Below are 25,214 nucleotides of genomic sequence, written 5' to 3'. Positions count from 1 at the left end.
ATTAGAGTGACCATACGTCTGTTTTTACACAGACATGTCCACTTGTCTTGTACGGGGATATTTTACAAATTAATGTAATTGTCCAGGTTTCTTAGGGACCTTGAACGCATCTCGTGGAACACATTTATTTAAAAGACCGTAACTTCGCTAATCTTTGCTCTATCAAAATAATTCCACCAATTTCTGAAAGCTAAGGAGTTGCTTTTTAAAGCCAATATAGTTTATTACTTTACAAAATCTTCACACAAAAAAGAAAAAGAGAACCATAATCCAAGCAAAAATCTGTTACAAAGAGAGAAATTAATTTTTAAACATTATGGACGAATTCATTTTTAAACATTATGTACAATAAAACCCTATTTATTATATTGTACTTTGCCGTTACAAGCAGAGGTGTCCCGCTCCACTATCGACATTGGTCCGATGTCAGCCAGAAAATGTTAAATTTTATCGGACTGCATCTAAAATCTCCAATATATATTCAATTGTAGAATACTGTAGATATTATGTTGAAGGTTAAAATGTATGTAACCAATTGGTTAATAATAAATGGGTCAGTTTTTCTCATACCTACTGTTGCTGACTATTGTTTTCTGTTTGAGTAACATCACTTGATCAAGCCTTTTCTAACATTCCACACAACAAAATAAGTAATAAAAGTATGTATGATTCGTGCTGATATCGTATCGATATTGGTCAATAATCAATGCTGCAATATCGGAAGTGAAAAAGTTGTATCGGGACATCCCTAGTTACAAGGTAGATTCAAGAAAACATCAAGTACATAGACTATGCCGAGGTCGGCCCGAGTGGTCACCCTAATCTAAACGTGTGTTCAGTAACTGGAGTCCAATCACACCACAGCAGAGAACGTACTTTACACCAGAGCAGAAAGCCATCCTGACATTTGACCTGCTACACTGACTCAATGCATCTAAAGAACACGACACCAGCTCCATCTCATGAAGTGGTTCACGGAAGCGATGTACTTTGAGTGGATGCTTCCTTGCTATAATGTGTAGGCAGAGAGCAGCCCAGGATAACAAGGGGAAATTGAAATGTCACCACAAATCAAAAGTACTTCAAAGCAAAGGGTCCAATTTAGGCTCCCACTGACAGCTACTTTCACACCACATTCATTTCACTCAGCTGTCCCGTCAAGCTAAGGCTACACGTAAGGAAGCAGAGGAAGGAGAAGAACTGGTTCACATGAAGCTTTGAAAACATACCGTCAGCCATACAGGAATGGGCGTTTACGATACTTCAACAAGCAAACAAGCTCGTTTTCTGAACACACACACGGTGTGGGATTAAATCAGAAATGGGCAACTTCTCTCACAATAAATGTGGTTGTATCTGATCTGGGGTCACATTACCAACATTCACATCAAAATTTAGAATATTCAAACATCCAAGCATTAATACTAGAAATAGAGGCCTCTGTATTTTTGGGTGCATTCTGAGTGATTTTGTATACTTTTGTTATTTTTGTGTAATATATTGTTGCTCTTTTGTATATTTTCACCAAGTTTGTATGTTTTTTTTAATGTGATTGAGTATTTCTGTATTTTCTGTAATTTTGTGTATTTTTGCGTTGTGTGTTGAGACATTCTGTGTATTTTTCTTTAATTGTGTTTTTTGGGAGTCATTTTTGTGTCGCTAATGTGTGAATCAGAAGTTATTTGTGTACTTTTGCTGTTTTGTGTATTTTCCAGCCATTTTGTATGTTTACTTCGGGGGCTGCACAAAAGAAGAACAAGGGCCACAAGTTGGCCATGTTTGACGTAAATAAATAAATAAAACAAACAAAGCAGCATATATGACTGTGGCACTAACAAAGAGAAGCAGCACTTTCAAACAAGCTGAAACCAACTGTGCGCACTGCTCAAAACAATCCAAGAGCTGACAATGTTACTGTCAAACCACCTCCTCAGAGTGTCATCCATCCAATAAACCAACTAATGATCAGCTTGCCTTAGATTCACCCAGATGAGTCCAACGTGCTTCCAACTCACCTCTTCTCTACGATTTCCAGTGTGAGATGCAACAGTTCTCTCTTGCTCTTTTCTCTTCTTTTGATCATCTCTAAGATGGTGACAGCTCGACTCAAGTCTCTGCGCAGCTTCAGCATCTTCTCATAGGACGCCTCGTCGTTTTTCCGGTTCTGGAAAACGAGGGGATTCCACAATGTTGTTCATATGTCTTTCAGGGAGTTTTTTTTCTTTCAAAAAGCTTCATCAGGAAGGTTAGTGATACTTGTTAGTCTGTCACATATTTACCTTCCTGGTCTGCATCTTCTCCGTCCGCCGGCGAAAGGCCACGTAGGGGTCGCTGGTGCTGGATCCGTCTCTCTTCTCCTGCTTGATGTTGGAGATAACGCAGCCAGCCAGACAGTTTTTCCTCTTGCGGCTCCAGTAGTCAAACACCTCTTTGATCAGCTCGTCGTCCTCCTTCAGCAGCAGCTTGGCTTCCTGCAGACTGACGAGCTGCGGAGCAAAACTACGTTACTACCCAATCACAAAGAACATACAGACCTCGCACACAATCAGACAGTACCTGCTGTCCGCTGCCTTTCTCCAGTCGATCTATCATTTCCTCAAACTGCAGAGCCGTGATTTCCATTTTCTTTCGGAGCTTATTCATAAACGTCTCATCCTCCGTGTCAAGGTCGTAGTCCGGCAGCTCTGTATCCAAACTGAAAGCTGTGCCAGCAAAAACAGAGCAGTTAATAACAGAAAACACAGTTACACGCAAACATTACTGCTACTACGTTTCTATACACAGAGCATGAATGTGACAACAGGTGAAGCTGCACTGTAGAAGAACAGTAAATACTGAGTCATTTTGGAGTAACACACCAAAGTGCCATTTCGTCTGATCAAACAGATCCACACAAGCACCAAAGACTAATTTTGTATGTCTCAGCCAAAAATAGTAACTAAGGAAATATAAAACACGATACAGCAGAGATCGGCCACAAAAATGTGATTTCATCTGACCCAACGACCACATCAACAACATTTATTTTTCACAACAAACGTAATATCTGAAAACTACTGTTGTTTTTGTAGTTTTGTCATTTAGTCAACATTGATCCTGTAATTTTGGATATTTCACTCTCATTTCATGTTTTTGTTTGTGCGTTTTTGTTCTCATTTTGTGTATTTTACTCATGTTTTTGTTGTCGTATTTGACTTTTAGGTGGCGTTTTGTGTATTTTAGGTGTTCTGTGTGTTTTTCTTGTTTTGTATGTTTTTGTGTATTTTACTCATTTATTGATTTTAGAGTCATTTTGTGTACTTTAGTAAACAGAAGAGTATTCCGTTTTCACGTGTTTTTAGTCATTGTGTGTATTTTTCTGTAATTTAGTGCGTTTACTATGGACGGACTGTCGCTAATGTCTGTGATACACAAAAAGCCTCCTACAGCACACAATACAACAGAAGAATTGACAAAATGTCATCAAAACACACAAAAACATCTGAAAAATACACAAAATGACAGAAAAATAAATCTCCATTTAAAACAAACATTTAAAAAAAAAAAAAAAAACCCAAAACAACCAGGTTCATCTAAACGACAGCATCTATGTGCACTCACTGACCACAAGCACAACAAAGAGGATGATCCGGTTACTCACGCTGTATGTGAATAAGCTGCTTTGGCATTTTGAACTCCCCGGGGTAGAGCGACTCGTAGTGCGTGATGTTGCACTCCGCCTCGGGGACGGGAATAACCATGTTGTCCCGCTTCTCGCCGTACACCTGCTGTGCAGATATGGCCCGTTGGAGATGGTGCTCCTGGAGAAGAGAAAGAGACGCACGTTAGGAACTTTGACAAGCCCTCAGACAACATTACACCGACTCAACATGAGATATCATGACGTCCGAACAACAACACAATCTGTGCTGTTTTTGTTTTTGCCTAAAGCAGCTAACGTTTTGATGGGAAAGAGAAACTCAGGATTGGCTGTCTGCAAACAACGCATTGAAAATGTGTTCCAATGAAAAATACTTGTACCAATGGTACTTTGTTGCTTTAAAAATGCATTAATCCCATTTTTTCCTTGGCCTGTCAAAGCAAGCAGAACTAGCAATTTATCACAGTGTATCACGCCTAAATATAGAACAGCAGCGTGGCAGCCATGTGTCCCAGAGGAACAGGTTGCTTTTAAGGGTGTAAGAAAAAAATCGATTCTGCGATATATCACAATATTTTACCACATGATATGGTATTTATCCAAAAATGTCCAAATCGATTTTAAAAAAAAAACAACATTCAATTGCACTAATATATGCATAGCACATAAACGCCCATTCACTAGGTGTCAGTTAATGCATTTTAGCTTGGAATTTGATTGCACTTTATTTTCATATAACATACTGGCCACTTTTTCAGATTTTTTTTTAGGAATTTAAGAACTTAACAAAATCTGAATCTGTTGTAGATGTAAAAGTTAAACTTAAAAAAAAATAATTTGACACTGATAAACGTAACACTTTTTTTAATAACGTAAATGACTTACAGTTAGTTACCATTTACTTGCTCTTGCAAGTTTAAAAATATATAAATAAATTGTATTTCACATCATTTTGTACTTGCAAAGGTAAAATCTGTAATTACTAATACTGTGATATATCGTGATGTATATCGTATTGTTTGGTATAGGGACATATTGCATCATGACATGCAAATCGTAAATCGTATCGAATAGTCAGATTCATGGCAATGGACATCCCTAGTTGCTTCCGTACAATTTACTTCTACAAACATGACTACGGCAGGCTCGTCATATTTCAATTAAGCAGCAACAGACTGGTTTTAGGCTTTGAAATGTAGATAGTAAAAGCTGCTTTTTGCATGCTTGTAAGCGTCTTCTGATGCAACAGATGGCCGCTTCACTCAAACATCCTGCCCCAACAAATGTTCTAACGGAGCTCCTACTCGTTTTACACACTTTCTCAAACACCTCGACTTCTTGGCTGCAGTTTTTAGATATGTGGGTCACAACCACCACGACTAACTTTCCATTACCTGACAAACAGTTTTATCTTGTGCGCTAACACGCCAACGTGGGAGTGGGGGTGGGGGGTGATTAAGGTTTTAAGTACAATCAAAAGCTGTGAGCTCTGCATGAAGTAACAGGAGAACTGTGGCTGATCTGTGAGCTGGCATGAAAGGACGCAGCGTGTGACGCGAGCTCAACCATCTGCCTCACTAAGCTGATCAGGACCAGCCGTGGAACAGTAATCAGAGACATTTATTCTATTAGCCGAGATAACATCAGGATTTAGACAACAAGCGTTTTACACTGAAGCTCCACCTACTGACTGATAGATTCAGGGTTTAACCATTTCCATGTTACTTTGCACTTACCACATTTCATCATCTTTCTCTGCTTAGATTCTTTAATGGTTATCAATCTTACTGAAATCATACTAAACATGCTGAAACAGCAAACACCGTGATCAGTGAGCGCTTGTCTGGATACAAGCCAATGTGTCCATTGAGTGGTGTTGTGCTAATTTACTTCCCCCGACAAAATCACCATCCAGCGAAGGCGGAGTTACATTGTCAGAGACTTTTAATGCCATAATCTAAGTTGTTGGACTTTTAAATGCTTTCAATCCTTATGTATCCAACCTGTTGTCTAATTTAGTGATTTACAACTGCCAGAAAGTCTGTCCTTCCATGTTAAAGTGTATCTAACATATTAAAGCAAGTAAGGATGCACTGATCGATTGGCGCCGATTTCCCTTATTTTGTGGGATCGGCCGATCCTTGCATATGAAAGAGATCTTTTTCCACCGATCTTTTCTACCGCCGCACAGGTCTTAAAATCGATCAAAAAGTCAGCCATTGTCCTCTTCTGCTGTGAGTTGACTGACAGGCCCTCCCACCAGCTCATGTGTGCATGTCTCTGCTACACAGGATAACAACAGCAGCATGGTTAGCTTAGCATGTCGGCAGTTTCACACCAAAAAAGAGAGCAAAGGATCGCAATTTGTATTTCCTGTAAAGCGAAAATAAGCCTTGGTGATGCTGTAAACAAAATGCTACCTCATACACCATTTAAGAAATCACCACATTGCTCAGTATGCAGCATTTGAAGCAAGTAATCAAGCTAATGCTACAGCTAGCAGTAAACAGAGCCAGTTGTCCACTGAGAGCGCTTATCATTGAAAAGAGCAAAGCTACGACGAGGAAAATTATGAAGTTCATGGCTTCGAATTTGAAGAAAAATCTTCCACTAATGTATAAGTGACTGAGAACTAACCTGTGACATGTTCATTACCCTTTGACTTATGAAAATGTTACACATGCTGCACTTTATTATTTCTGTAGAATGTTTGACCTTTAGGTTTTGTCCTGTCAGCTGTTGCAAGTTATTTTTAGAATGGATTTACATGTAAATATCCACAAAGCAGCTACATTTGGACATTTTTTTAATTTTTGCACTACAAGGAAACCTAAAACTCAGGACACTTCATTGGTCGTTAAAGATGTTTTGTTATTTTGTCCTGTAGATTATTTTATCATCTAACCCAAAGCCTGTGATTTTCTTTATTTGCTAAACCAAAATACTGCTGTGCACTTTATTTTAGTCAAAGAGCTCCAAACAGGTTTGCACTGTAAGCTGTTCGACACGTTTGAGTTTTTAAAATGTGAAAAATTAAAGACTAAAGGAAGTGATATAATTTAGTATTTTGGACAGCAGTGTTCAAAACTTTTAATTATATTTGCGATAACCTCATGTGTAGTTAAAACACGTTTGTATTGTTTCACAGGTATTGCTGAATGTTTTACAATTCAAGGTGTATGATGTCAGTTATGAAAAAAAAAAACCTGGATCGGCCAGTCAGGCTTTAAAAAAAAAAAAAATAATAATTTGTGATTGGCCAGAAAAATGCAATCAGTACACCCCTAGTATCGAGTGGTGTATGATACATCATGTAGAACATCATAAATAACACTGCAACTTTAGTCTTACCTTTAAGTTACAAGGAAAATTTAAAGATGCATTTTGGATTTATTTTGGCAGGTCTCTCAGGTGCTGCTCAAAGCTACACAAACACGAGCAATATTTGAATCACACACAGGCCAAAACATTGGTGCAGTACTGAAAGAGGAGCTAATGGATGGAAAGGCCCCAAGACAAAAGCTTTCAACACTTGTATGTTACAGAAATGAGAATAAATACAATTAGATTGGTACATTTGTGAATCAAAACACTCCCACAGTTTCCAACTTTTGCAGCCTAATTGTTTTTGTCAAAGCTTTGTTACACATTTGTGACTCTTTAGTGGGAATTTTTTATATTATATCGTGAGTATTTCATAGTGTGTGCCCTATATCGTATCATGAGTTGACTATTCAGTTAAACCCCTACATTGCAATGGCAACGTTAGCCACACTGCTGGACATTCAGTCACTTGTTTAACAGCAAAAATACCATGGAAATGTCTTTCGTAATGTGTCACCAGGAAAAGTCATCACCATTTGTACCAATACACCATCAGCTAAACCAGTCTTTGAACCAGTGCCTTTTCAGGTTTAAATCGTTCTCAAATTTAACTTTAATTCATTGAGAAAAGGAGTTATCTGTAGGACAAACATGTAAACATAGCTAAAGTCGGAAAAAAGTTGTTAAAGCACTGCTGTTTTATCAGATTACACATGCACTTCACTCAGTAATCAAAGTACATAATCACAAGTATAATAGTGTTATTACAGCAAAGTGCTATTTAGGCTGTAATGATACAAATTATGTTTGTCTTATGGTTGCATTTAGATGTTTTTAAGAAATAACATTTCACATTAAATACTTCCTAAAATATCAGAGCCCTATAAAATCCATTTTATTTTTTTCCAAATTCCGTTTTATTTTTTCCCAAATTCCTTGTTTTCTACTTTAATTTTTAAAATTCAGTTTTTTATTTTTTAAATGTTATAATTTTTGTAAGAAAATATTAGTTTTCAACTCCTGTGAGGAAACAAAACACTAATAAATTTAAAAAAAAAAACCTCAAACAAAATAAATTGTAGTGACATGTATTATTCTGACTGCTCCTTTTTAATTATTTATGTCATATAAAGATGTATGAGAATAGCATTAATGTCACCCAATTTCCTCTCAGGGATCAATAGTTTACTGAATCTGAGCAGGTTTATTGATTAAGATTTGATCAACTGAGTTTAAATTACTCTAATTTAAATTATCCTATCTTCTGCAGCACTGATGAGATGATGTTTGAATGTAACATTGCTCCAACGGACATTTATTTTGTGAACCGGAAGTTCCCACTGAAACGGTTGTACTTGAGGTAGCTTGCTGACTGTGAATGTGTACCTACGAGGCACGGACAAAAGGCTGGAATAAGAGAACTAAAGGACAACACGAATTGAGTTATTCTTAGTTAGCCAGTCAAAACAGTTCGAACAGTGAGCAGGTGAAGATGATTAAAGCTCATCACATTTTCACAGAGCACCGCTGCGCTGCACAAAAAAATGGACGGGCAGGGCGGTCCCCGGAAACATTTTCCCATAAACAAAAAAAACTTTCCTTGCCCGACGGTGATTCATGCCGATTCTGTCCATTTCCGCATTTGACAATTTTCATTGGTCAATTTCGTGATTCCGTTAACGCAGATTTTATAGGACCTTAAAATATCCTCTGGGATGACTAAAGGTGCCATTCGTGACTTTCAGATCCCGTCCCCTCCCTCTCCGTCTCACACTATCAATATAACAAGCACTGATAAAATGATATTGTGCACACACCAATCTATCCGCAGCAGTGTTACAATACAGTGAACTCACAGCAGCACAAATGAGCCGTTGGATCAATGCGCAGGCCACAGTGAAGGCAGCGCGCACACGAACAAACACATGCACTATGGAGTTCTAGTGTAATAATTACAAATCAAACAATGTAAAATTAAGCAGCAGTAATTACCTTTCAAGCAGAAAAGTCGCCAATTCCTTCTTCTACTCCTCTGGACCATACACTGTAAAAAACGGCACACTAGGCACACCTCCTCCTAGGCTAATGCTGTAAGCTGTTTACAGCTGAGCAGTTTCATGTAAGGCTTACACAGTGACAGCTTTAGCAAACATGACAAAAAGTCATTTTTATCCAAGTTGCGTACAGCACCTTTAAGGCTGCCCTCGCACAAGGATAGTTCCAGACTGAGGCCCAAATGCTCAGAGTCTTGCCAAAACTTCACTTATCTAATCCACTCAAGCCTTCGTATGTTCACACCCGGTTAAACAAGGTGGACTGAACCCAAGAAGGTGTAAAACGCTGCAGGATTCTGCAGTGTGAACACACCTGAAGTGACAGGCAGGTTTAACACCGTACTGCTTTATCTACTATTTGTTGACATGACCCAATATGAACCAAGACCTGTCAGACACTGAGCTTAACCTCAGATAAAACCTGCCCTCACTGATGAACATGACACTTTTCGAGCCATGGGAGCTGCATACGAAGTGCTTAAAAGGAACCAATAAAACCCTGAGTCTGGCCTTCCAGGATCATATCACCATGGCAGGTTGGAGCAGGTTATCCTGAGCTGGCCTCTGGCAGCTGGAATTGCTACAACCGCGGCTTACAGCCTGGGATTTCCTCTGCTGGAACAGCGTGTGAGTGGAGATAAAGGGCTTTTGTGAATGGGAAAAGATAAACTCGGTTAACGCAGAACAAACCGTGACCGTCAGTTTTAGTCATATCGTGCTCCACCTTTGTGCTCGTCTAAATATATGTACAAATAAAGAGTATATTTCTGGGAAGTGAATTTGGGATTACGTTGTTCATGCAGATTGTGTGCAGACTGAGTCACTGTGCAGCGACGCCAATTGAAAGCAGTTTGTCACTGTGCAGCATTTAACGGTTACTTCCTGGTAATGTTCCCAATAAAAGTGTGAGGTCAGTCCATGTCGTCATGGCAACCAAAGGAAGGCGATAAAGATGGTGATGCGTTGCATAGATGAGCTTTGTGCTATAAACAACAAAAACAAACTCGTGTGCATTTCACACACTAGATTATCCAGATCCAACAGTTCTATGGGATTCCCGTTACTAGCATGTGAGCATCATGAGATATGGGTGAGACTGTCCGACATTAGCAAACTATTACATATTAATTATAACATCCTGCATCTAAAATCTCCAATTAATATATACTAAACTGAGGCTTTTTAAAACTATTATTAGAGATGGACCGAAATAAAAATTCTTGGCCGAAGCCGAAAATGAATATATAATAAACTCATACCTACTGCTGCTGACCATTGTTCTCTTCCTTATATTTCACACTAACGAATAAGTAGGTAGGATTTGTGCTGATGTCAGATCATAAAGGCAAACAAGCATGGCTGCAATATCGGTATTAGAAATGAAAAGGTTGTTTGGGAAGCCCTTCTACTTTAATTCCAAAATCATCCCACCATTCAGAGATCTACCTGACAGTCTGAGAATAAATGAATTTATTTTTCAATTTAGATTGTAAAAACATGCCATAAATAGGCTCATCTACAAAAACATAACTTGAACTGATAAAACAAAGCACAAACATATTGCTGAAATAAGAGAACAATGTTTGGAAAAATCGTCAAAGTAAATCAAGAGCAAACCTGCTTTTTAAACCGGTTTAGGATTTAAAAGTCGTAATCAGGCAGCAGCAGAAACAGAAACTCAGTCAATGAGCCTCTTTGAATTTTTCAGCGATCAATAACTGTGATCGCTGCAGGAAATCAATGCTGCCCGTTTGTGGCGATTAATCCTGTGGTCACTGCCTCACTGTTATTGAACAGGATGTGGGTCAGGAAGCTCCTCCGTGTGTGTGCACGCGCACACACCGCCTTATAGTAAAACTGTCCTCTTCATCTCCTGTCACACTGTTATGTAACTCCGCTCTGTGTGTGTGGGCGGGGGGCACCAGGCTTTCTGCTGACTTTGCACCCTGTCTGTGCTTTCCTTGCGTTCGTCTGCTAAGACACCTCAGTGGCGTGGGAGTGAGAGGAATTCATCAGTACAGGCCAGACGTGGCGGGAAATGTCATCACACACACACACCAATAGACACCTTAAATAAACACTCACAAAAAGAGGAAAACACTTCCAGGTGAACTCTGGCTGACCTTTTCCAACACCAATCATTCAGAAAAATTACAGCTAGTGTATAATCACAGCGACTTTTCCTTTGTTTACACATCAAAGTAGATGCTTCCCATGTAGTTTGGATAAATGACACCTACCAAATCAATGTTGTACACTGACATGTGACAACACTGTATACACAGATTTCCAAGCAAAAACAAACTAAACATACACAATATTGCAATAGTGCAAAGTCAAAATCCGCAGGCTAAATCCGGTCAATGACGTCATTTAATGTGGAACATTAGAGTTTAAAGCGTATGAAGTTTCCAACAAAGTTAATGCAACGTGTGTTTGATGGTATTTATCTTTGTTATTTATTTAAAAAGTTTGATCTTTGATTGATGGAGTCATGTTGGTGTCCTAAAAAATTAAAAGTATTTACGTTATAACAGAACAAAAATCGAGCATATATCCTTACATCTATACAAATGCATAGCACTTTTAGCTTGAACAAGTAATCAAATAGTTAACTACATATATTCATAATGTTGTACGAAACACATGGCTTCTTTTTCTAAAATGTAAACAAACGCAAATAAAAGTATTGGAAATCCACAACCTAATAAAATAGCGTAGCGTAGTTATATTTCAAATCCTTGACATTTTTGTAACAATGCGACACCGGCTTTTTAGGTTTTTTTTATTTAAATAAAAAATTGTGTCGACCTCACTGATCAATAAATCAAAAATCATCTATTAAGCAGAACAAAAATGGTGTCAAGAGAATCACTGTTTTTTCTTGTCTGGTGAAGAAACACAAGAATTCACGTTATAAATTAAGTTAAAACGTTTCCATGACTCTGTATCCCACAATGCAATTGGTGAAAAAGTGAAAAAACTAGTATTTATGGTGGAGTCTTGAATAAACTTTCAAGAGGCCTTTTTTAAAAAAATTTTTTTGTGTTTTTTCCTTTCTATTTGACGTAAATGATGCTCAACTCATTGATCTATGAGGCACACACAACTTTAATCAATAAAAATGTAGAGGTAGCAGCTTTAAGTGACGTTATCTATGCTATTTCTTCTTATAATAAACTTGTATCTTAACAGTTGTGTGACTGTTTTAAACTAGGCTAACAAGTCTGTAACAACTTAACCCCATATTACTCTAAATTGCTAATGAATGTGTAATTGTTGGTTTTCAGCTGCCCTGAATGATCCTCTGCCAAACACACATTTATTTATATTGTAGTGTAATGTAAATATGGGTGTTGCAAATCGGTGTCATGTGTTCTGGTGCTGTAACGACAGAATTCCCCCTAATAAAGTTATTACCTTAACTAACTTATCTGTTCCTATAATAGAGCAATGATTTAACACTGTTTTTAGTGGCGTGTAGAGGCAATAAAGAGATTGGCGGACCCTGCCATGCACGCCCGGCTCGGCACACATGGTCCGGCTGTCATCGCTCAGCCTCCAGCTGTCAAACCGGGGTGTCGGAGGGTTCAGCGTCGCCCCCTGGCGTCCCCTCACCGCCCCTGCACGGCCTGGCCCGCGCCTGCATCTCTTTACCGAATGGGAAAGTCAACAAAATGGTGGCTCCGCGAGCGAGTCACGTGACTTCTTTGTGCCTTCGGGTACAGTTTCCGGATAAACGCGCGGACAAAACCCGGTAAACTGTCAAACCGCAGTTATTTAATAACCTTACGGAAACATCAGCGGTAAAACGGCTCGACAACGTTGCGTCTCTGTCGAGATCCGTCGTCTTCACTAAAAGGCAGACATGGCAGCCATTTTGCACAAGCTGGCGCAGAGCAGCCAGTGGCGCCCCTCAGCATGGTGAAAACAAAATATAACGTCGAAACATACCGATTCCTCCTCCTTTTCCATCCCCGTCGGCATCTGCGGCACTGCCCGGTTGATGGAGGCATACTCGTGCAGGTCCGGCAGGTCCTCGCAGCGGAAGACGGGCAGCGGCTTCCCCGCGTCCAGCGCCCGCGCCCGAAACGACAATTTACTCATTTTTAAACAATAAGACGCAGCATAAATCTACTACAACGGCTGCTCCGCCTTTGCTTCTCATGGATGGATCGGTGACAATCTCCTGGTGTCGGCCGTTCGGTGGAGCGCGGGCTCGGGTCCGTAGCAGCGCGGGCAGAGCCGGGCGGGCCCCGGGTCTCGGTCGCTCTCCGTCGGTCTCGGTCTTTGCTAGGCGCCGCTGTTCCTCCCCGGTTCAATACGCCATGGCAAACATGGCGGACATTACAAACTCCGGCAGCTCAGTCAAAGGCTCGCTCGGAGCGGCCCAACCCACCCGATCTCACAAACAGCCATTCCCACGCAGCTCCGCACGCCTGCGCGCTCGACCGACAACTGGGGTACGAGGAGGAGAGAGGAGGGGGAGCAGCGACAATGATGCAGGAGTAAGGACAACTACTTAAAAACTCCACAGCACACACGGGCACCTGACGGCCCTCCCAAACAAACACACAAAATGATAGAAAAACACACAATATCATTACAAAAAACACAAAACAAATGTACACAATTCACAAAAAATACACAAAGAGAAAAGTACACAAGACTACAAAAACACAAAAGTTAACAGCAAAAAATTAAAAGAAAAAACACAACTAAATAATACCAAAAAACAACACAAATGGCAACAACATGCAAAATATAAATACAACTCCATAATACAATAAACACACAAAATGAGTGATAACACATTGAGAGGAAAAAAAAGATACTAAATGACACCAAAAAAACAAAGAAACGGCAAAATACACAAAATGGAAAAAAATAAATAAAAAAAGCAAAATGAGCAAAATAAATTAAGGGTTTTCACCGATGTCACATCCTGGGCTGTAACCCAGATGCGCGGCCATGTTGGCGGTACGCGGATGTAAACGCTACATGTTGGAGGTACACAGAGGTAAACTCTGCGATGGATAAACCACAGACAAGTTCCTCAAAATGTGTTATAAATGCAAAGGCAGTACTTGGTCCGAAGGAAAGGGCACAATATTTGGAAAAGTTCTGCTTTATTGGTGGTGCAAATCCATACGAGTCAGCTCCATCGTCTTGGATCAATGACGACCCGGAGAGTCTTCCGTCTATTATGTATCCTGATATCGTCAACTACCTGGTTTTCTCACCAAGCCCATACACAGTGGAAGATCGTAAAAAACTTTTGGAGACCTATAACCAGATGGTGTGTGGATGGGTGAGGCTGTGAGGAAAATGCAGTATCAAGTCATCAACGACAAATGTGTTGTGAACACCAATGTAAGTAATGCAATAACAGTAAAAGTTCAGACCTTTTACCAGGAATACAATGAGAAATACAGCATATTTTAGCTCTACATTTTAAGAACTGTGTTGCTACTGTAGCAGGCTATTAAATGTGATTATATTAAGTCAATAATGCCACACGCAGTAGCTTGATTTGAATTATATTATCATCGCACTAGAAAATTAGTTAAGAGTTGCTGTTATCAACAATTCACTTACCTGACAAGAAATGGGCCGAATAAATTTGAACGTTTTTCTGATTTTTGCCTACGATTTCCTGGTTTAGCTTCGCTAGCCACAAGCGCCTCCTTTCCTCTGATAACTTTTGACTTTGTTCTCCCTGATTTGTTCTAACTTTTGGCAGTCTATAAAACTGCAAATGTTTTTCACGGTCTGACCGATTGGTACAGCCAAAAACCCGGCAATAATTCACCATTTCCTCTCGAAATTCGGGATTTGCTTGTGTGCGTGCGGTTTGTTTACCTGCTGTCAAATAGTTCCTGGAAGTTATTGGCGGGCTATTCAAATCCATTGATTCTGAGTTACATAACTGAGATTGTAGGTAAATTGTCATCAATGACTGCATTGATTTACAATATTTATACAGTACACCGTCATATGCACACGTTAATGTATTATTAATTAATTTGTTAATACACGCGTTAATTGGTTTAGATACGCTGATAATAATATCCAATATGATTATTCAAACGCATTACCGTTCAAAAGTGCATCACGAACTGTCTACTCCGCTCTAGCTCCATTGCGCTGCAATAGTCAACTGCTCACTTCTGGGAACTATTGTGAGGTTCCATGAACCGCCATTGCTGGAATAAAACGGTCCCATTGGCCTGAACAGAGATGTAGCAACTCTCTCTCTAAATGGCTCTGCTGCTGCATATCGCCAATATGAAGACTTCCGGGTTAATGACGCGCAGTGAAAACCCTCTATACTAAATTATACCAAAAACACAGGATAAACCAAAACAAATAAAGAGGAAAAAAAATACTAAATGACACAAAATAAGGTGAAAAACATTAAATCAGTGGTTCTTATCCTTATTGGAGTTACTGAACACTTCGTATTTGGAAAAATGTAATATTTAAGATTTCTTCAAAACACAGGTATAAATTTATCGGTGCATAAAATGAACCATATGTCAGTTGCACTCAAAATCACTGTGTTCAAAGAATTTCACACAAAAACATAACAGTGTATATTTACACTTTTGCACAAACAAAAATACACAAAATGTAAAAAAAAAAAAATCACTAAAAGATACCTCGAAACAAAAAAATACACAAAACAAAAAAAGATAAACTGACAGGAAAATAACAACAATGATAGAAACACACAAAAAACAAGACAAATTACAATAATTTTCAGATTGATCATTATTCTAAATGCTGACATGAATCACATTTTTGTAGCCTCCGCTGTGATAGAAGTTGCCCATCTGTGATCTAGCTTGACCTTGTGTGCCCTATGACCAAATACTAAATGAAAATCAAATGAAATGTGAAAACACAGAACAACAGAGCTGTGCATATCCAAAATAAAATGTGGAGATTGCGACAAACATTTGAACATTTCTGAATAAAGGAAACGGAGGTGGTGTCATGGGTCTACTGGTGCTCCCTGTTTCTTGTGATCAACTTCTTTGTTTGTTGATGTTTGCCAATTGTAGCGCTAGCTACAAACTAGCTTTACTAAACTCACTACTACTAAATAGGCAGTCAATCACCATTTTATTTGAATACTACTTAGAGCATAACACCGCAAAACCAAACTGAAGTGAGCAGGGGGGGATTTCATCAAACTAGAAGCTAGAAGACTCTTTTCTGTTTTTGATCCTGTACAAATCCTGTTGGACTCCGCATTTGGTTTTTATTGGCTGTTTACGTCCTTGTGTCTCTCATCATGAACTCTGTGATCGACCTCACGTGCACTGAAACTAAACAGTAACTGTGTTAGAAATTCCATACTACTCATATTATGGCTGACATCATAATTAGTATGTAGTGCGTTCACAATAAATAGTATAGAAAGATTGAGTAACCCCAGATGTATACTATATTAGGACATTTTTGAAGTATGCAAGTCGGACACCTTTTCAAAAATAAAATGCTTTTATAAATAAGGCTCTTGTTTTGAAGTTAATGAAGTTTTGTCAGTAGCACAATGGCGGGTCTCCGAAAATCTCTGAAATGTTGGCATGAAATGTGTTTAATGGATCAAATGACCACATGTTGGTATTCTACTTGGTGACTTTCTCTCTTTAAATGTTTTCAGAACTTTGAAAGGTGGAGAATCAACAGATATTTAGCCTCAATGTGATTCAGGTTTTTGTCATTGTAGGTCCGGAATGCATCTTGGGAAACTTTGAAGTATACTTCATCTGGATCGGTGACCATCCTAACCACACTAATAGTATATAGTAGACAGTATTCATTGAGTGTGCAGTGTGTAGTATGTTAGTATGCAATTTAGAACACAGCCAGTGTCAGCTTACTTAGCTGAGCCGTTGATCTTTAAGCTAAGAAGAGTCTGACACGGACAGCTTGGGTGCACCAGGTTTAAACCGTAGGTCTGGTTCTTTTAAGAATACTTGGATGAAATACCTCCTGCTTTTTATGAGCTAAAACAACCACCAACTGCACGAAAACCAGAAAACTGCTGGAAGACATCATGTGTGATACCAGCTGAAATAAATCCTAAACAGTCCAAATATCTGTGTTTGCGCCAACCTGGTCCAGGACCTGGGGAGGGAAAAGAAACACAGCCAACTTCCTGCAACTTTTGGTCTTGTCTGGTCCCACAGACTCTGCTCAGTGTGCTAAACACCACATCGGTAAACATCAACAAACATCAGTTGTCTGGCTTTGTTGGCAGCTTTATGATGTGGCCTCAACTCTTCATCATATCCTAATTCCTCTACTATCTCCTTAAAACATGTTCAGCACCACGTGAGCTGCTGACAACAGAAGTAGAACTTAAGTAGGCGAGTATAGATCAAGCAAAAGGGGGGACACCTTGGATGGCATGAACCATTCATATAATAAATATAACCTGTGGGACTGGTTGGAAGTCTCTGTCTCCTGGAGTGAAAGACACACACACTGTAGACCGATATGAGGTTTCTCCATTTAGAAGCAAGACGCCCACATCTGGAGTCCATTTGGAGGTCTGAGGGAAAAAAGAGCATCAACACTGATAGAATGATACAATAACAGTTCCTCTGTATGCATGAACCACTGGGAAAACACATTTTTATATTAGGAGGGATTAAAAACACAACATTGAGATAGTTCCTAAATTTTATGATTATATTTAATTTACGGTACCATATAAATACATTATTATACACAATTTCAGAATGGACATTTTGGACAAAGACAGTGGCGAGCATTAAAAAATAATGTTCTGGATCACACGTGTCTGTCCCCGTCGTGGCCTTGACGTGACCAGATTATTCATCCGTTTGGGAGCTCCTGGTGAGTTGCGAGTAAGCAGACTTTTTTCCTTCTTCAATTTTTAATGTCTCTATACAACATGTTGCACATTCATGCTTGTTGCGTTTTTAATGCCTCTGAATAATTACGCCATCATTTTCAAAAGCCATTAATAATATTTCAGATTTTCCTTTAATTAAAGGGGCAAAATTGAACATCTTTAAAATAAAACATCACACATGGCATACAATTTGTACATTTAAATGTAAAAAAAACAAAACAAAACACACAATAAATGAAAATGTAATTTTGTTTTATCAGTATACATATTTTAAAATTATTCTCCAAATCATTACAGGGTCTAAAATATGATGAATATCACAACTGAACAGATAAATAAATAACTATAAAATACATCAAGTGTATTTACTGCTAGATAGGGCTGCACAATGAGTCAAATTTTAATCGCGATTACGATTTTGGTTGGGTTAAATTTTTATTTATTTTTTATTTAAAGCTTAATTTAGCACTGTAAACTGTTCAAATATATTTTTAAATAGTGCAAAAGAAACAGATTTTTCACAATAAATAATTGTGATTTTAATCGTGATTACAATTTGGATCAAAATAATTATTATAATTTTGGCCAATTATTTATTTGATATTTTAGTTGAGACTGTTGGGCTTTTTCAATAAACAATTTTTATTTTCTTTACACAAGTATTATTTTATGATATTTCTGGCACAAAAACAGAAATTATATAAGATTCATTGTCCACTAAATAGAAAGATCAGGCCAAGACAGGCAGTATTTGTAAAGATCAAAAATGCGTTAATTACAAGTTACACTTCACTGATCTTTAATTAGAAGACATATGGAAATTAGGCGTGAGTTTTAAAAAGTGTCCCAGGAGTTAGCAGCATGAGGGTTTTACCATAAATGGAGGATTGTCAGAAAACATTGGAGCACACGACAGCAAAAGAGAAAAAAATTAAAATAAAAAACACCGTCTGTGTGAAAATGCACGACAGGCGTGCAGTGAACTGGGCCAGCCGTTGATCCTCGGTGGATTCACACACAGCTGTGTTTGCACAACAAGCAGCGACTCCCAGGTTGCTAACCTCAGTGCTAGCTCACCCCCAGTTACCCAAAATCCTGCGCCATTTCCGAACAGTCTGCATAACAACCCTGGCATCTATATCTAGTCTGGGATTAACACACACGGGTGGATTTTCTCATTTGTTCCCCGTTGATTTAAAGTGTTACTCACCTGCAGGAAGCAGAGCCACAGGGGAGGGTGATGGTGTCATGTTAGCACGATGCTAACGCTGGTTAGCTCCCCCCCAGGACGCCCCAAAAGGAGGAAATGCAACTTTTTCTCCTAAACTCCAGAAAGCACTGTTCACTCGATGATAAATATCACCGGGAGGAAGGTTTTCACACAAAAAGCAGCACGATTTGTTGACGATAAACTTGGGATAGTTGACTGAGGTTACTTCAACAAGAAAAGCTCCACACAGACCAACAAGACACACACACATACACACACCGGCGGTGATTGGTGGAAAGATAGGGGAGGATGAACTCAGTGGAAGCCACGCCCACCCACTTATGACAACAATATATAATAAAACTAAATAATAATAAGATAAAAATAATTTATATCGATTCTCAACTCGTCAAAAATAAATGAACACAACGTCTCTCATGTTGCACTTGTCATTTATTTTGAAGTAAACTTATTTTGACAGGCATTATGTAAAATGCATGTTATACAGTACAGGAAAAAGATATAAATTTAAGTAAAAAAAAAAAAAAAAAAAAAGAACATATGTGTGTGTTTCCAACAGATATTTTTGAAAAACTAAATTTGGTTGGTCGATTTCTAAAAAAAAAAGTGGGTCACAATTTAATGACCATCTCCAAATGAGGGTTCCAGGGTGAGACCAGTTGATATAAATAATAAAAATAGTCTCCTTTTTCGTAAAACCATTTTTAAAAACACTTATTTATTCATCAAACATTAATATGAAAAGAAATGAGCAATATTATTGGCCCACCAATATTAGCCAGAAAAATCGATATTGGCCTACATCGTAATTTTGGTGCTGTTGTTTGAGACATGATAAAAACGAGTATGGCACTTTTTCCACTAAAAAAGTTAAAATAAAATTGTTTTTTTTGCACATATATTTATTTGTGAAATACATCAAGTGGGGCATCCAATTAAAAATAGATGTAACCCAGAGTTTTTAATTTAATTGATAAGAAAAAAACAAATAGTGGTGAAAAATTTATGTTTTTAAATTAAATTAAATTATTGTTCTTTTTCAAATTAAAATACACAATATCAAACAACTGTATTCTATACTTTCATTTTCTCAATCATAAATCTAGTTCAAATAAAATTCTGTATATCATGTTGTCATTAATTCTGGATTATCTGTATTTGGTCACACAGCATAACAAACGTAAAAAAATGAAATGTTTTTAGGGTCACTAGAAATTTGTAATATCAAAATAGGGTCACGTTCCAAAAAAGTTAGGGACGTTAATATCTGTAATCGTAAATTTAGTTTTTATTACATAAATATATGTATATATATATATATATTTTTCCCCCCAAAAAAAATATATTTTCGAAAAAAAAACATTAATTTTTTTAACTTTAACTCGGCATACTTACATACTTACCACTGGGTATGACCTTTTCAACTCAATTAGAATATAAAAGAATGAAATAAACAATAACGTAAATAAGACCAATAGTTCCTGTTAAATTACCACTCAACTTCGCAAATACGTAGCAAAAAAAAAGAGACTGACAATTCATATTAGTCTAAAACTAAAACCAAATCATGATGTCATCATGACATTCTTAAAAAAGTATTCTGCGTGAACTTTTGCACAACAAGTTTTTAAAACATCGAACTTAAACAGTTGCCACAGCCCAGAATTAAGTTTGGGACATGTTCTTTTTCAACAATATTAGCATGTTTACATTTTCTGCCAGCAATTGAGATTTTTGGACATTGACGATGTGTCCTGCAGATGGAAAAACCAGCTCACTGGGACAGATGTAGCCGGGTGTTTTAAAGTCGCAATATGTTGTCCCACATTTTATATACAGTATACACAACATTTTTGATACAATTACAAGTTTAAGCAGATCACAATCCATTCAAACATCTGTGCTCGTCACTCTGTAACCTGAAGAAAAAACATTAAGAAGTGACTTTTACTGTCGTGTAAAGTAGACTGTCTTTTTAAAAGCTGTTAAAAAATATTCTCACATCTCGACTTTTAATCAGCAACTTATTAACTACATTCAACACCTCCTCTTCATTTCACATATGCTTCAGTGTTTTTTCTGGTTGTTCTCATCTCTGGGCATGATTTGTGGCCTCTAACACCCTCATAATCACGCGTCAACTATTTTCTTTTTTAACACTTTGAGAGGTGACGGACATGTGGAGTAGACTCCTGTGATTCCTCACCACAAGTTCACGCCGTACTGTTGATAATGGGAGTGTACTACTGCACTCAGTGGAGGTGACTGAAATCACTTTGAATTGCTCTGTGATTTCATCTGTGTGTGGTGGGAACAACCCGGAATATTCATTCAGATGCAAAAACATGATTTTTTTCCCTTGTGTTCAATCAATGACGAGTCGTTTGAGCATCAATTTGATATCAGTGATATCAACCGCAGTAAAGCTCTACTTGCACTCACATTTGGAGTACATGTATATAATAATATAATATTGGTTTATTAGTGCCCAAGTACACTTTACTATTGAAGTAAAACGTCTCACTAGAACTACTAGCAAATTGTTTGGTTTTATTAGTACTACTAGTTGACCAAAACAGTCTACTAGTACTATTAGTGATATTTTGAGTGTACTAGTAGTACTAGTAAACAAAAAAGGTTTCACCATAACCAGTCAAGGTTTTTGGCGCACTAGCGCAGGAGTAGACCTTAAATCATCGACTAGTAGACAATTTTGTGTTACAAGTTTTGAGTTTTTACTACTAATGTGATTCAAGTTTACTAGTACTACTAGTTATTTTGCTTTACTAGTAAGGTCTACTTACGCACTAGTGCTCCAAAAATCTTTTCTAATAAAACAAGTTTTGTTTACTAGTGCTAGTTCTAGTTCCCAAACTTTTCACAGTCCTGTACCCCTTCAGACATTTAACCTGAAGCCATGTACCCCCTACTGTTGCACACTTAAAGTACAAAATATTGTATTGTCATATACAATGTAGCCCTAGAGTGGATTTTCCCTATCCTGTAGTGGAATAATATATAATAATAATAATGACTAGAACACTTGCATTTCCTGAAGAAAATGCAAGTGAGAATGCAGATGCTCGCCTGCGTCACACTGTATTAGCTTATCATTGGCATTAGCTAGCAATAGCAATAACATAGCAATAATTAACCAAGCATCATCATTAACATTAGCATAGCAATAGCATTAGCTAGCAATAGCAATAACATAGCAATCATTAACCAAGCATCATCATTAAAATTAGCATAGCAATAGCATTATCCTAGCATTAATATTGACTTAGTATTAGCTTTAACCTAGCATTATCATTAACATTAACCTAGCAATAGCATTAGCATAGCAATAACCTAGCGTTAGCATTTACCTAACATTAGCTTTAACCCAGCATTAGCACTAGCCTAGCATTAGCCTAGCAATAGCAATAACCTAGCATTAGCATTCACCTAACATTAGCTTTAACCCAGCATTAGCGCTAGCCTAGCATTAACCTAGCATTAACATTAACTGCTCTACCTACATCTAGTTTCCATTGTTGTCAGTGTTTTAAATTTCTATTCATGTACCCCCATGACAATTTGCGTACCCCTGTGGGTACCTGTACCCCACTTAGGGAACCAAGGGCCTAAAGATTCCTAGTAGTATGATGGATACAACTTTAATACATCTAATGCAAATGAAGTAGGAGGGATTACACCAAATCCAGCTCCCTGATTGGTTGGAATCTCTTTTAAAGCCAATGGCAAACCTGAATTTTGCTTTCACAGTTACATGTTTACACACAGTCACAAGATCCAAATTATGTTATTTCTCTTTCATATATAATTGTGTTGAATTGAGTTACAAGATGTGTCAATTTCAAGTGAAGCAACAGGAACCATGCCACTACCTTCTATCAGGGGAATCTTATTATCTCAAAAATAAAAGTATAGATATTTTCCTTTCTTTTTGTGTTGGAGTCCTGTACCTCCACTTTGGAGTAACTGCTTAGAGCAGGGGTCACCAACACCAAGAACATGGTAGCTTGCATGGACCATGTGAGGTGCCCTCAGGAGCTCTAGTCACCATTGAGCTCCAACTAAAATCTGATTCACTTTGCAGGATTCAAACTGACAAAGATAAATACACATGACAGATGTAGTTAGTACTTAGTTGAGTTAATACTGCTGCACCTGATAAAGTTTTAGTTTTAAATGAGCATATTTAAATATTTCTTTTAACTGAAACATTGTGATAAATTGTTTTAAAGTGTTGCAGATCTGGTGTATGGTCAGTGGTATGTTATTTATATGATGATACAGTAAATATAGGAAAGAACCCTGTTCATTTGCAGCCCTTTTCATCTAGAGGGCAGTACAGCCCCATGTAAAGTCATGTTCTCCCACTAGCATTACAATGCAGATTGCAGAAAACCTTCTCACTCTCCCTTAGTTCCCCTGGGACTTAAGTCACACAGCTGAGCCCACTGGCAGCACACTTGGACCACTCTCTCTCTCTCTCTCTCTGTGTGTGTGTGTAGAATGTTAACTCTGCAATAGTGAGCTTCTTCTGTGTGGCATGTACCCAGTGGAAAGGTATAACCATGATGTGAGGTGCTCCTTATGTAGGGTGATGTTGGTGCGTGCAAAGGGAGGGATCAGTCAGACATCAACATCCTTTATCAGCCCTCGCCAAACAAGTGTTGCTATCTGCTGACTACATCTCAGACGGAGGATGTTGCTACAACAACGTGCCTCACAGCAGGGATGCTGCTGATGGAGGAGTGGATCTGCTTCCACAGTCCTCACTATTCCTTATATCCCTATTATTATTAATGCACTGCTACAACATGATTATAGATTATAGAAAGGGGATGTCAGATGTGTTCAGTCCAATGTTGGATCACTTTGTGTTTCTAACACGCTGCCTCTGACTGACAGGCTTTGGCAGGAGGATGAATGCTTTGGGCTCATCAAGTTCCAGCATCTCTCCGGACTCCCTGCGGACACGGATGCTGCAGAGCAGTTTCCATGGCAGCGACAAAACCACTCCCAGTACCAACTACATAGCCAGCTATTACTGCACTTATCCACCTTTCAACCTGCATTTTTGGCAAATGAAAGAAACTGATACAGATATACAGTATGTACTGGCTGCTTGCCTTGTTTTGAGGTGTCTCTACAGGACCAGTATCCCTGATATGCACTGCACATTATCATGGCCCCTCACTGAAACTAAAATGCATTATAATTTACTAATATTTATAAAAAAGATTGTTTTAACTGGCCAACCAAGACTATTTAAAGAAAATATGAAATACTCCCATCGTATCCACTTTTACAATACTCAACTCGCTTCAAATGCCAACAAAGTCACCAATCATCCTAATACCAACTATTTACAAATGTCTGTTTTTAACTCATGAAACAAATTTCCTAGGGACCTTAAAAAATCTTAAAAATCATATATCTATATATATTTACCAATCTTTATGTATAATATATATATCATATATTTTTTTAATTTATTTGTTGGTGTAATGAAAATGTGTCTTAATTTACCTTTTCTATGTAATGTTTCTGTATATTTTAACTGTCTTAAATTTTTCTGTTCTCATATGTATTAGAATCTTTTTTTAATGGACCCCAGGAAGATTAGCAACCACCACGGTGGAAGCTAATGGAGATCCAACGAACAAATAAACAAATATGTAGGCTAATCTACCTTGTAGAAACACCTTTCCAAGAAAAAAAAAAAAAAAACAACAACTTTATATACGTTGTTACACAATTACAGGTTTCAAACAGTTTTAAACTATACTTTTGCCTCTAAGTGTGGAAATACATTCAAATGTAAATTAATATAAATAATGATAATAATAAATAATTAATTCGCATAATAAAGATTGAAGTTCAAGGCATTTTTCTCTATCTGGCTCGATAAGGTATTAACAAAACTTTAAAAACCGGTTGATTTTAAATTTTGTGTTTCTAAAAACAAAAAATGAAATGTTAGAAAACAGAAAAAACAACAAAAAAACATAAGTTTTTCCATACTGAGGACGATTTATAACGTTTTGATTATCCCTTCTC

The 25,214-nt window shown here is 37.9% G+C and overlaps 1 protein-coding gene across 3 annotated transcripts in view; it reads right to left on the bottom strand.

Moving 5' to 3' along the window:
* Positions 1 to 19,380, bottom strand: part of LOC114453997 (enhancer of polycomb homolog 1-like) — a 41,024-nt gene extending 21,644 nt beyond the window's left edge. The window contains exons 1-6 of one of the 3 annotated variants that reach the window (XM_028434060.1): positions 19,122 to 19,380; positions 17,468 to 17,584; positions 3,641 to 3,800; positions 2,557 to 2,702; positions 2,280 to 2,486; positions 2,016 to 2,164 (exon numbers count right to left, since the gene is read on the bottom strand). In XM_028434060.1, coding sequence (XP_028289861.1) covers positions 2,016 to 2,164; positions 2,280 to 2,486; positions 2,557 to 2,702; positions 3,641 to 3,740 — 602 coding nt within the window. In that variant the 5' untranslated portion in view covers positions 3,741 to 3,800; positions 17,468 to 17,584; positions 19,122 to 19,380. Of the gene's footprint in view, positions 1 to 2,015; positions 2,165 to 2,279; positions 2,487 to 2,556; positions 2,703 to 3,640; positions 3,801 to 8,956; positions 9,436 to 12,972; positions 13,506 to 17,467; positions 17,585 to 19,121 lie in introns of those variants that run through there. The other 2 variants (XM_028434059.1, XM_028434061.1) reach the window with 2 other exon arrangements.
* Positions 19,381 to 25,214: the final 5,834 nt, after the last annotated feature.

This window comes from Gouania willdenowi, chromosome 20 (genome assembly GCF_900634775.1).
Source record: "Gouania willdenowi chromosome 20, fGouWil2.1, whole genome shotgun sequence".
In the NCBI taxonomy this organism is placed as follows: Eukaryota; Metazoa; Chordata; class Actinopteri; order Blenniiformes; family Gobiesocidae; genus Gouania; species Gouania willdenowi.
This window is presented reverse-complemented; position numbering and strand designations above follow the sequence as displayed.